Here is a 13,619-nt window from a genome sequence, read left to right on the forward strand (position 1 = left end):
AGGAAGGAAGGAAGGAAGGAAAGGAAGGAAGGAAGGAAGGAAGGAAGGTAATTGGAGTAGGAGATTCCCTTCTGAGAGGATCAGAGGGCCTGATATGCAGAGCTGACCCTCATCGAAGGGAAGTCTGCAGTCTACCTGGAGCCTGAATGAGGGCTATCACCAGGACACTCCCCAGCCTGGTGCGCTCCACAGACTACTGCCCGCTGGTGGTCTTCCAGACAGGTGGGGAGGAAGCTGCGTCCTGCAGTCTGAGGGGAATGAAGAAAGACTTCAAGGCCTTGGGACAGTTGGTGAAAGAGTCTGGAGAACAAGTCCCTTTCTCTTCCCTCCTTCCTTTCTGGGGTGGTGACGTGGGATGGAATAGAAGGATCTGGTTCATGAATGCTTGGCTCCGTGACTGGTGCTACAGGCCTGGATTAGTGTTCTTTGCCAGTGGCTGGGTTTATAAGACACCAGGCCTGAGAGTACTACGCGGGAAATGTTTATCTCACAGGGGCAAAAGGGTTCCAGGACAGCAATTAGCTGTCCTATCCCCACAAACAAATGAAAAGAGGTTGGCCAAATACCACTCTCTCCCACAATTAAGGTATTTGTATACATTGATGAGATGTCCTCTCAGTCTTCTCTTCTCAAGGCTGAAGGTTGAGGGCAGCCTTGGTTGAAGCGACCAGGAGATGGTGCAGTTCAGGATCTCATGGGGCAGGAACAGAATACCGAGCAGAATCACAGCCCTGGACTTCAGTAGGGACAACTTTGGCCTTTTCACGCAATTGCTAGGGGAAATCCCATGGGACAAGGTACCTGAAGGAAAAGGGTCCCAAGACGGTTGGTTAGTGTTCAAGGACTGCTTCTTCCCAGCTCAAGATCCGAGCATCCCAACAGGTTGGAAGTCAGGAACGAGAGCCAGGAGACCTGCATGGTTAAAGAGGGAACTGCTGGGCAAACTCAAGTGGAAGAGGAGAGTCTACAGATCATGGAAGAAGGGTCCGGCCACTTGGGAGGAATAGAAGACTGTTGTCAGAGGATGTAGGGAGGCAACTAGGAAAGTTAAGGCCTCAGAATTAAACCTTGCAAGAGGTTTAATGGAGGCAATGGAGGTACACTGATGAATGAGGTGGGAGCCCTGGTGACAGAAAATAAAGAGAAGGTGGAGGACTGTTAAGCAAGCTGGACATCCGTAAATTCATGGGTCATGTTGGGATGCACCCAAGGGTGCTGAGGGAGCTGGCAGAAGTCATTGATAGGCCACCCTCCGGTTTGCATTTGTTAGAATGAAATAATGGCCACTCTGAGCAGGACTGGAAGGTCCCTGCCTCCAGCCATGTGGAGAAAATGGTCAACAGCATTGACTGGACAGTGTGGATGCAAAGGCCTTGCACATGAGACCCATGGGAGTGCGAGGCTCTGGTAGACACTGGCACACAGAGGACCCTACTGCCATCAGGTTATCGGGGGCAGAACCCCTCTGTATTTCTGGAGGGACTGGGGGATCCCAACTGTTGTCTGCACTGCAGGCTGAAATGATCCCAACTGGCAATGAGTGGGCAAAGCTGTCTGATTGGTGGCCCTGGAACCCTGAAAGAGGCTACCGAGGGGAGGGAAGGGGGGCTTCTCTGGAAATGCTCTGGTAGCACAGAATCAACAGAATCACAGAATGTTGGGGATTGGATGGGACCCTGAAAGATCATCTAGTGCAAATACATCAACATCCCAAAAAGTACTTGTTAAACAAATAGAACAAAGAGGAGTCTTCTGTAAATTTACTGCCCAAATCTGTGGTTATCTCCACGCTTGCAGCCCCAAGTAGTGTGCCAAATAGAGCAATTGAGGTTTAAATCCAGTGGGCAGGCAAGCAGAAGTGCCCAAAGTGCTCTTTTTTCAACAGCAAGAAGCGTGTTTCCAGGTACACTCAGAAAGGGCAGGAAATGCAGATACTTGGGGAAAGGAGCCAGTGCCTCTTTGCCAGACACCCCCAAGGCCTGGCTTGTGAGTTACTCCCTTCCTGCACAGGGCATAAGGCTGCAGCACCAGGTCTCCCCATGGAGCCGCTGGCAGGCAGAGGGGCTCAGGCAGCACAGCCTTGCACAAGCAACAAGAGTACAGGGGCTGAGCATCGGCAGGGGATGCAGCAGTGCTGTGCCCACATGCGTGTGGAAGGGATGGAAAAGGATTTGGGAGACAGTGTACATGCTTGCTAGCGTCACAGAGAGCTGCAAATCTCAGGGCCAAATCTGGCAAGGGGACAAGGGGCAGGAGGCCTCTGTTGGAAGAATAGTATCCTTGAGATACAGGTAAAAACAGCACGAGTTGTGGTGTCTGAGAGGACAGAAATAAAAGCGGGGGCTCTCAAAATACAGCGGATGTAGCAGGGGCTGAGGCAGGGCCCTCACTGATGAGAGAGCCTCTGGCTGTGGGCCATGCTCAGGCGGCCACAGAAAGCCCACAGGACAGGTCCCAGCTGCACTGCAAGCCTCTGTCCCACCGTCCCCAGCTCAGAGCAAAGCAGACACCTGAAGCAGACGGTGCTCCCCAAAAGCAGCCCCCCAAAAGATGCTGGGGCAGGCGCCATGGGCAAGGCTGTCTCCTTCTGGCCCTGCCGTCCTGCTGCTGGCGCTCTGTGAGTTGGGGCATTGCTGGGCGTGGGGGCTGAGGGCTGGAGGGCTGCTGCTGGGGGCAGGACAGGCCCGTGGTGGGCACAGGGGAGGATGGGGACAGCGTGTGCGGGGCAGGCGTGCAGCACTGCAAGACATGGTTGCGTTTGGGGAAGGATAGACGGCAATTGCTTCCTCCAGCTCTGATACTGATCTCAGCAAGGGACACACTTCTCCAGCACTAAAAGTTTGTCTGGAGCCATAGTGTTAGACTTTCAGGATGCCGGATGCCTTAGAGATCCTGTGGACTGCAACAGGAACACAAAACACATCCAGAACAGGCTTGGTAAGGTGCCAAGTGTGGAGATGAATTAAATTGCAATTGGACACAGGGCGGGAAGTCCCCTGTTCTGGCAGGACTGAGCAATGGGGACGTGGGCAGGGAGATGAAAGTGAACCGAGTCACTGCCCCTCTAAGCAAAGCCCTCTCTGCCCCTTGCTGCAGGTGCTGGAGTGACCACCCAGGGCATCTGCAGCTCCCCAGGATTTCGGGAGCATGGAGGTGGGTCCCAAAAAATGAATATGTCCTGGGGAAGGAGATGGGAAGAGAGAAGGGGATTATTCCCTCACAATTCCCACAGTAAATCCCAGGAGATCAGACTCTTCCAGCCTTGGCATGCAGGTGGTTTTGCCACCCGGCAATCACTAACAATTCCTGGGGAATCCCTGTGCCTTCCCTCCAGGAAACGACCAGGCTCCAGTCCTGTTCCTCAACACTTCCAGTGCCCAAGAGGGGGAAACTGTTTGGATAAAATGTACCATTGATGGGCAGTTTCCTGCTCAACGTGTGTTCTTCTGCAAGAATGGGCAGGAGGAGTTCAGCTTGAGGGCCCAGCACGGCAAGGTCATCTACGCTCTGGTCCTGAACGTCACCTCGAGAAGTGCCGGGACGTACACGTGTGGGTACCAGCAGAGGAACGAGAGCAACTGGGTGAGGAGCTCTGCTCTCAGTGCTCCCCGGACCCTGTCTGTGCCAGGTGAGACACGGCCCCAGGGCAGTGGGGACAGAAGGGACAGAGACACTGCTGAGGCTGGAGCTGTGTGCCGCAGCAGGCAGGGCATGGCTCTGGGGTGGATCCCACACAGGAGTGGGGATTTTGACGAACTCTGTGCTGAGCCAGGGATGCTCGAAGGTCTGCCCTGTACATTGATGAGCCTGTGGCAGGGGACTTCGGGTGATTGTCATGAGCTGGGCTATTACTAACGTGTGAGAAGCTGTATGCGATAGTCCCAGAGGGGACACCTCAATGGCGCAGGTTGGAGACATAGATATTGGAGTGTCCCTGCCCAGCAAGGACCAACAGTGGGGACACAGACATGGGAGTGGTGCGGTGCCAGGTCTTGGCCCCAATAAGCAAAGCCCTCTTTGCCCCAAGGTTCAAGTGCTGGTGAGACCACCCAGGACAAGACCAGCTCTGCAGGTGAGGACTAAAATGCGGGTGTGCCAGCTGCATGGGCACGTCCTGCTCCCTGCCTCTCCCCATCACACCCCGCTGCCCTCACACCCTCTCTCCCCCAGCTCCCCATGCCCGGCTCCCGCACGCCCTCCCCACAGGCACGGCGCTGGCAGTGGCGGCCGTCGGCCTCGTCCTCCTGGCTGCAGGCAGCTGGTTTGCCATCAGGAAAGGTGAGGGAGTGGGGGAAGGCGGGGGGAAAGGCTGAGGCCGTGGGGGTCCTGCCCTGCTGCGGGGCTGGTGCAGGGGGAAAGGCGGTGGGGGGGTCCTGGGGGTGCGCAGCTGGGGCAGACGGTGCGTGGGGGCGATGGCTGTGGGCAGCCCAGCTGGGGAGGCTGCTGAGGGAGCTGGGGAGCTTCAGCCTTCGTCCCCCAGCCCCGAGACGGGAGCCAGGGCTGGGCAGCAACTTGGCCTGCGCACCTCAGCCACTGTTCTTCTTGCAGGTGCCTGCAGAGGGAGATGCCCAAGGTGAGCACCAAGGGCTCCTGGCTGGGGGGTTTGCAGGAGGGAGTCGGGGGCACTGCAGGGCCCTGGGGTGCTCCTCGGCCAGGGGCATTCCCTGTGCTGAAGGCAGGAAGGACGGCGCTTACTCTGGGTTGCACTCATATTCAATGCCAGATGTAGGAAAGCAACACCAAAGTGCAAAAGCCTCATGTACCCTCCTCACCACATCATAGAATCATAGAATATCCTGAGTTGGAAGGGACCCATAAGGATCATCAAGTCCAACTCCTGGACTTGCACACCCCAGAACCATTCCCATTCCTCTCCAGGCAGCAGCACGTTGACAGCCCACAGATGGAAAACACCGACTCCGGAGAAGTCCAGTGTGAGTACTGCCTCCTCCCTCGGGGGAAGCCACAAGCCGCCTCTGCCCATGGGCACCCCATGCACCTGTACATGCAATCCCACCACTTCATTTCCCACTGGGACATACAAAATCCCTGCCCGTTCATCAAGGCCAGGTTTCTCTCCAGCACCTCACGTCCTGCTTCTTCCTTGCATGCAGAGTGCAGCTGCTGCCTGCACAAGGGACATGGCAGCATCCCAGTGCTCCCAGGGACAAAGCCCATTTGCTTGGGGGGTCCTTTCAACACGAGCTCCGGTCCCAGAGTACAATTCCCCCACTCCAGCCTCTGCTTTTGTCCTTTCTTCAGTTTCCCTACAGAGGGATTTCTGCTTCAAGAGCTGCACAAAGCACAGTGTAGCAGTGAAGGCTGTGGCTGTGTACTTGCACTGCTGGGCAAAATATCTTATAGCTCGCTCTGAAACCACAGGCAGCAGCCAAGGGAGGATGTTGTGGCTGGGCGACAGGCTATAGATATATCCCCACCTGACGTGCACCTCGCTCGAGCTGCAGCACGACCTTGTTTTCCCACGCCTGCACAGAGCAGCTCGCAAGGTGTGCTGGCTGTGCAAAGAGAGGAGATGCCACAGAGTGGTGGAAATACACCAAAAAGCATCTCTGCTCCAGCACTGCTTGGTGCACATCCCAGAGGAGGGGGATGGGAGGGGAAATGGGGTCGGGCATTGAGTGCTGACCCCAGGCAGCTGATGCCAAAAGACAACGTGGGTCTCAGTCCCCCTCCAATGGGCAGCAAGGGCTCATGGTGTGTATTTTTTCCCCCGCAGACTCCACCATCGCCCATATTCGACGGGACAGGGTGAGTCGTGGCTCAGCTGTGCACGGCTCCTTTCTGCACTCCTGCAGCCTGGTGCCTGCTCGTTGTGCAGGGCTCACAGGCAGCAGCTGAAGTAACAGGGCTTTCTTTTCCCCCTAAAGCCTCCTCCCGTGCAGCAGATGAGCGACACCACGACGTATGCCACGGTGACCCGCACCCAGACCCGATAGCGCTGCCACAGGGCAAGGGCACAGGAGCCTTGCCCACGGCTGCCTTTGCTCTCTTGCAGAGGGCTCGTGCAGCCGTAAGGTGGGGCTGGGGGGTGCACTTTGGGGTTCTTTGGGGTTTGCTGTCACAGGGAAATGCTGTGTGTGTCTAGCCAAGAGGAGGTAGGACTCACACCTCTCTTTACAATACCTTACGACCTCTGAAATAAATCAGGTATACCAAATCATACTGTGAGCGTATCGATGTTTCTTTACCGAGTGAAAACATCTCCCTGTGCTCGGTGGAAGACGTGTATACCTAAACTGCGTGATAAAGACACAGGGGTGCTCTTCTATCCACCCACACGGATGCACATTTGGACCTACAGGGACAAGTATGGCTGCGGGGATGTGCTCGCATGTGTGTGCCAATCGGTGTGTGCACTGAAGAGGTGGTTTTGATTACATGAAGGGTAAACATCTCTGACTTTGTCCTGTGGTTTAACGCTGCAGCCAGCTAAGCAACACACAGTTGTTCATTCGTCCCCTCCCCTTCACCCCTGTCTCCCCCAAGCCAGTGAGATGCGGAAGAGAAACACATTCATACACACACAAAAGAAAAAAAACATATTTAAAAAATCATGGTTTGAGATAAAGACAGTTTAATAGGACAGGAAAGGAAGGGAAAATAACCATCATCAGCCTAATAAAAGAATATATCAATAAAGCGATGCACAAAGCTCCTTGTGCACCCCAACCCCCCCATTGGTAGGGCAGTGTGAGAAGCTGAAAAGTCCTTGGCTCGGTGTAAGCACTGCTCTGCAACAGCTCGAACATCGGAGTGCTATCAGCATTATTCTCACCCTAAACCCAAAACACAGAAACATCTCGGATGCCAGGAAGAAAATTAACTCTGTCCCAGCCAAATGCAGGACCGGTGCACATCAGGGCCTGATGATGGAGGCACGTTTTAAATGTAAGCACATGGTCTCATTGGTTGTTGTGTCTCAATATTTATATGGCTAACCACAGTCCTTAAAATCTTCTTTACTGTTAATATTATTGTTTTAAAATCTACATCTCTCCAGAAGTTTTTAGGAACATTCTGGAGAAGAGGTTTCACTTCCTGTTCCATTATCTGCTCTGTACTTTCATTCTGCAATTCTTGAACACATTGCCATGTTTTTTCTTCTAAAATGTTCTCCAGCTCCTCTTTCGCACATTCCTCTTCATCTTTACAGCAGCACCAGAAGGGATATGTGTGGAACAGGCTATAAACAATGACGGTAAAGGTAAGAATGCAGAGTCCTGCAACCTGGAAGAGAAAATATTAAAAGTGATGTTGCTGCTGGACTTCATGTTCCTAAAAATGTTTTGCAGCTGACTGAGAGGAGTACTTTGCCCTCTTAAAAGCCTTGCATTATTCAGACACCCAGTTCTTCTTATAAAATACATTCCTCTCTCCTGCCACGGATCGATGACAACTGATAGTAAGAAATACAAGCAACGAGATACCTGGTGACTGATGACCATAAATACCAGTCTCTCTCTCTCAAATAACACATTGATTATATTTTGTATTTTCATAGGATTTCATTTAATAACCAAACGCAAAACAAATGCATATATTTGCAGAATAAACATGGAGCAAGGTGTTTGAAATTCAAGCTTTAGCCTCAGAAAGAACATCCTAATTATGAACTCATACGGATGCACAGAAATTAAAAACGGGAGTGGTAAAAACAATGAAAAAAAAAAAAGAAGTCAAAAGCAGTAAACTTGTCAGTTAACAATCATGATTGCAACTTAACTATTTGTTTGCCAGTTAACATGGTTTCCATAACGATATACATTCGAGATTCTTTACACACACAAAAATAGGTGCAAATAAAATACCTAAAATTGCAGATTTCTAGGGCTCTTACCTGAGAAATTGAATAGGTTTCAATGCTTGATTCTGCTGCTCTGGTTTGGTTTGCATTTTGGTTGCTGTCCACTTCACTTCTTGAAACCATACATTCAACGTATCTGCCGTCCCACAGCAGGATAACCCACCAGATCAGAGGAGGAAGAACTACCATGCAAAGCATCTCACCCTTCTGTCGGTACGAACATTTCCGAAAGCTGCGAAACCAGAGAATGCAGGTAGGCTGGGACGCAAAGCTCAGGGCACATGTAATTAAAGCTGGACACAAAAAATAGGTAAAAACGTAAAACTTCTTTAATGCTGTCCATCGAGGGCATTTAAATTCAGTCTCCATTATTTCTTCAACTATGAGCAGAATTATGGCACTAAGCGGTAGAGACATCACATTAGAATTATTTTTCCAACAATTCATAAATTTCTTTCTGACCGGCATTTTGTTCAGCGGTCAATACCTCCCCAGCTTAGGAGAACTACGGAAGTCTATGCCTCCACGTCACCCAGTTTTCGTTCTTACACACTTCTTGTAGCCGTTTCTACAAATGCTAAGCAGCAGACCAGAAGTGAATATGAAACCACACTCCGTATCCACCAATGATCTGACTTTGTAGGTTTTGAAACCTGTGCTTTTCGCTTGTCGGTTTGCCCGGGTTTTACCTCCCCAACATCCTCCCCAAACCCTCCCTGGGCCACATTTTACTCTCGGACCGCCAGCCTGGCAGAGCTTTGCAGAGCAGGAAACCCAAACCTACATTTAAAAAGGAAACCAAAAGCAAGCGAAATACCAAAGAAACGTTCAGAGGGGAGAGAAAAAGGAGAAACAGCCAAAAACACCAACTGCCCCGCAGCTGGAGGCTCCATGTTAAGGGTTAGGCTTAGGGTTAGGGTTAGGGGGTTACGGTTAGGGTTAGGTTTAGGGTTAGGGTTAGGGTCTTCCTAGCCAGGCAGGAAGGGACGAGGCATTCCCAAAGGCGTCTTTTGCCCCCTGCCGGTGATTTCTGACCTCCTTCGTGCAAAGGTGGCCTCCTCACACCCCAAAAAGTTGCCCCACTTCCTGCACCCCACCACGATTTCCCCCCCCCTTTTACACCCCAAAACGTGCCCTCTTCCAGCAGACCACCTCATCCCGACCCCTTTTGCTGCCCCACACAGGAGCCGGTGGGACGGAGCCGGAGAGCCCGCAGCTCCCCAGGTGAGCGCACACAAAAAGAGGATGCTGGGGAGAATCCCACACGATAAATCGAGCAAAAAAAAGGCTGCTGCAAGGCTGGAAAACCCCAGCCACGAGAAAAAAGGCTGGAAAACCCCAAGGGCACGAAGGGGAAGGCATCGCTCGGTCCTGCGGTCGGCAGTTTCCTGCGCTTCACCATGGGAAGAGCGAGGTGGTTTCGGGGCAGGAGGCAAACCAAAAAGAAAGAACACAATCCATCCCGTATACTTTTATTTTTTATCATTTTGCTTACATATATCACGAAAAAAAAAAAATCAGGTTTGCTCGGGAGGATTTTGGCAAAGAAGTAAAATTTAATTTTATGTTTGGATCAGAGCACAAAATACTGATTTGGGATTAAACCAAATGAGAACATCCCCCTTTGAAAACCCCACAGCCAAGTGCTTCGGTTGCCCCAGATTTTATATTTTTTTTGTCTTTTTCTGCAGTCCTCAGCCTGGACGTAGAATTGTTTTGGTCTCAACACAAGGTGCTTTTCATGATTTTTACACTCCAGATTTTCTCCCTTGTACTTACCTCTACCAGTGCCGATTCCTGAAGCAAGACGAATTTTTGCTTTCCTTTAATTGGAGTGTTTTGGAGAAAAACAGGCTCTCCCCATCTCCTTTTCCTGCTTCTCACAATTTCATCCTTTAGTCAGAGTATTTTGGAGAAAAAACATGCTCTCCCAATCCCATTTCTCACACCTTAATTTTGCGTTTTCTTCCCCTTTTTCCCCATTTTATTTTTTTTTTCCACCTAAAAGCATCTCCAAGACCCATGGGGCTGAGGAGATTCTATCCTCTGAGGTTCCACCAACGTTACTAGCAGCTTGGGGCTGAGCACCCTCTGCAAACAGAATTTCCTCCTTTTTACTTCCAGTTCTCTTCACCTTCCCATCACTCCCCAGTGGAAATCTGGGGCAAAACAGGCAAGGAAGGGTCAATATTCCCAACCCTCTCCCGAGATCTGGAGCTCCCTGGGTTGGCTTCATCCTTCGGGGTGAGGACAACCCCGACCGGCACCGTCCTGCTCCGTGGTGCCTGTCAACCACGGCCACCGGGCAACGGTTCCCCCCTAAAACCGAACCCTGGGAAGGAAAAAAACATCCAAAAACAGCCAGAGGACGGCTCTGAATATCGTGGTCCCCCCCGGGGGGGATTGTCCCATAAAAGCATCCCTCGGCTCAGCACCACCCAAGCACCTCCCGGTGCCCTGGGGACCCGGCTCCTCCGGGGAGCAGCTCCGAGCATCGTGGCGGCTGTTGGCCATAAATGTCCCTCCTTTAAAAAAAGATGTTTAGCCTTATTTTTTTAGCTTTGAAGGTTTTTCAAGGGGCTTTATGTCCCACCCCATGCAGCCTCGGTCCCGTGAGGGTCTTGGTTGTAGATAAATGAGGTGGTGAGGGTCTCGGTTGTAGAGCTGACCTCAAAATGGGTTGGTTGGAGCCCAACGAGGTCTTCATCCCCCAGAGGTGTGAGCAGTATTGGGACCTGTCGCCAGCATCACCCGGGTGCCAAATAGGATAAATCTGGTGGGTTTTCCCATCAGGGACCTTCCCCCAAAGGTCCCCGTTCCCCGGCAGAGGGGACACCCAAGGGAGACCCCAAGGGAGAGGAGCACTCACGATCAAATCACGCTAACGATTAAATCACGATCACGATTAAATCACGACCAAACTACGGGCAAAACCTTTGCAATCTGCCCTTGGGTTTCCTCCTCCACCACGGGGCCGTCCCCGGGGCCCCACAAAGGTTTGAGGTGGCACCGCAAGGCCCCCCCCCCAGAACCCAGCAGACCTCACCCCACCCTCACCATAAAACCACAACCCCCCCGAGCCCGGCCACATCTCCTGCCCCCAGCCACCACCACGATTTTTTTTTAATTATCATTGTTCAACGGTATTAGCTAGCTCGGGGCTGCCGCTTTAACCACAAAGCAGAACAAAAAGAGAGAGGAAAAAGGGGGAAAAAAATAGCAAAATCTGTTCACTCGCAGGAAACAGCAAACCAAGGAGGCTGCATCTGACCGCGAGACGTGCATCAGAGGAGATGCGGCACGCGACCAAGCCCACGGACGTTTTCTCCTCATTTTCTGCATGGGGGAGTGAGAGAAAAGAGGTTTTTGGCCAGAAAATACACTTGCTCCAAGGTGGTCCTCCTTGGGGTGGAAAGTGGAGGTCTGCTCCTGTCTGGTCCTTCTTGGTCTGGAGCACGGGTATCAGCTCCAACACAGTCCTCCTCGCGTTGCTGAGTAAGTATCTGCTCCGAGGTGGTCTTCCTCGGGTTGTAAAGGGGAGATCTGCTCCAAGGTGGTCTTCCGTGGGTTGGAGAGTGGATATCTGCTCCAACGTGGTCTTCCATGGGTTGGAGAGTGGATATCTGCTCCAAGGTGGCCCTCCGTGGGTTGGAGAGTGGATATCTGCTCCAACGTGGTCTTCCATGGGTTGGAGAGTGGATATCTGCTCCAAGGTGGTCTTCCATGGATTGGAGAGTGGATATCACCTCTAATGTGGTCCTCATTGGGTTGCAGCACGGGTATCTGCTCTTATCTGGTCCTCCATAGGTTGGAGAGTGGATATCTGCTCCAAGGTGGCCCTCCGTGGGTTGGAGAGTGGATATCTGCTCCAAGGTGGTCTTCCACGGGTTGGAGAGTGGACATCTGCTCCAACGTGGTCTTCCATGGGTTGGAGAGTGGATATCTGCTCCAAGGTGGTCTTCCATGGATTGGAGAGTGGATATCATCTCTAATGTGGTCCTCATTGGGTTGCAGCACGGGTATCTGCTCTTATCTGGTCCTCCACAGGTTGGAGAGTGGATATCTGCTCCAAGGTGGCCCTCCATGGGTTGGAGAGTGGATATCTGCTCCAACGTAGTCCTCCATGGGTTGGAGAGTGGATATCACCTCTAATGTGGTCCTCATTGGGTTGCAGCACAGATATCTGCTCTTATCTGGTCCTCCATAGGTTGGAGAGTGGATATCTGCTCCAACGTGGTCTTCCATGGGTTGCAAACGGGATATCTGCTCCAAGGTGGTCCTCCATGGGTTACAGAGTGGATATCTGCTCCAACGTGGTCCTCCATGGGTTGCAAAGGGGAGATCTGCTCCTATCTGGTCCTTCTTGGGTTGCAGAGTGGATATCAGCTCCAAGGTGGTTCTCCTTGGGTCGCAGCACGGCTATCTACTCCATGGCGGTCCTTCTTGGGTTGCTAAATGGAGATCTGCTCCAAGGTGGTCTTCCTCAAGCTCCGCATTTGCGTCCTGGTGGCTTTTTCCCAGAAAGCCGAGTATGGCCGAGTGGGATAAAAACAGGGAAAATGGGGCAAAGAGGGGAAAGGAGAAGGGAAAGGGAGAAAGAGACAGGAGAGGGGGTGGGAGGACGTGGCCCTGTGCACCTCCCGGGGGGCCCCATCCCCATCCAGGTCCCCATCAATGTCCCTGTCAATGTCCTTGTCGATGTCCCCATCCGTGTCCCTGTCCCTGTCCCCATTCATCTCCCCGTCCCCGTCCCCCTCCCTGTCCCCTTCCCCATCCTTGTCCCTATCCATGTCCCCTTCCATGTCCCCGTCCCTGTCCCTGTCCCCATCCCCATCAGCTTCGCAGTGCCGCCGACCCAAGCAGCTCCCTTTCTGCCGGGGCACCCATGGGTGGGGAGCGCCCTCCTGTGGCACCCGTGGGTGAGCAGCACCACCCAACACCCATGGGTGGTGGGGACCGAGTGCAGCACCCATGGGGGGGGGACATTCCCCAGGGACCCCCTTGCAGCACCCATGGGTGGGTGGGCACCCTCACTTGGCACCCATGGGTGGGGGGCACTCTCATGCAGCACCCAGCACCCATGGGTGGGGGGCGGTCCTTGTGCATCGCCTATTGGGGGGGGGGGGCACCCATGGGTGGGGAGCACCCTCACACGCCACCCAGCACCCACGGGCCGGGGGCACCCATGGGTGGGGGCCACCCTCGTGCAGCACCCAGCACCCATGGGTGGGGATTCCCCCGCGCAACACCTAGAGGTGGGGGGGAGGGGCGCCCCGGTGCAGCACCCATGGGTGGGGGCACCCACTGCAGCGCCCAGCCCCCACCGCTCCCGTCCTCTCCACGTGGCCCCGCCCCTTCTCGGTCTCCCGCCCACCCATTGGCCCGCCGAGCCGCCACTCCTGCCCCTTCGTGCTGGGCGGGACTCGGGGTGATTGACGGCTCGATGCACCAATGGGAAGCTTCGTGGGAGTTTCCCCGTGGCAGCCCCACCCTGGGGGCGAGGGACAGCGGGGGGGGGGGGGAGGGGATCCAATGGGGTGCGGGGGGGATTTGGGGGGGCAATGGAGTGGGGGTGCAGAGGGTGGGGTGGACGGGAATGGGGGGGATTGGGGAGGATATGGTGGGGGGGGCAATGGGGGGGATATGCGGGGGGGGGCCCATTTGGGGGTTCATGGGGATAGGAGACAATGGGGGTGCATGGGGGGGGGTCGGTTTGGGGGTGCAGGGTGACGGGGGCCAATTTGGGGGTGCTGAACCCTAATTAGGACCCTAACCCTGCCCCGAACCCTAACCC

General features: G+C 53.6%; 1 protein-coding gene and 1 long non-coding RNA gene across 3 annotated transcripts; both read left to right on the top strand.

Moving 5' to 3' along the window:
- Positions 1–146: 146 nt before the first annotated feature.
- Positions 147–5,957, top strand: LOC136786335 (uncharacterized). The gene is made up of 9 exons (XM_066989421.1): positions 147–222; positions 3,097–3,153; positions 3,335–3,628; positions 4,028–4,072; positions 4,171–4,278; positions 4,549–4,573; positions 4,879–5,090; positions 5,738–5,769; positions 5,889–5,957. The coding sequence occupies exons 1-9, from the start codon at positions 147–149 to the stop codon at positions 5,955–5,957; spliced, it is 918 nt and encodes a 305-aa protein (XP_066845522.1).
- A 3,044-nt stretch (positions 5,958–9,001) lies between these two features.
- On the top strand, positions 9,002–12,346 carry LOC136789359 (uncharacterized). Of its 2 annotated transcripts, none has more exons than XR_010828170.1 (3): positions 9,002–9,049; positions 11,066–11,320; positions 12,033–12,346. It is a non-coding gene; the product is annotated as an uncharacterized lncRNA (long non-coding RNA). The 2 variants fall into 2 exon arrangements; XR_010828169.1 differs by lacking the exon at positions 9,002–9,049 and adding an exon at positions 10,906–10,968.
- The last annotated feature ends 1,273 nt before the right edge of the window (positions 12,347–13,619 follow it).

The sequence above is a fragment of the Anser cygnoides genome, unplaced genomic scaffold, assembly GCF_040182565.1.
Source record: "Anser cygnoides isolate HZ-2024a breed goose unplaced genomic scaffold, Taihu_goose_T2T_genome scaffold_44_1, whole genome shotgun sequence".
Classification (NCBI taxonomy): Eukaryota; Metazoa; Chordata; class Aves; order Anseriformes; family Anatidae; genus Anser; species Anser cygnoides.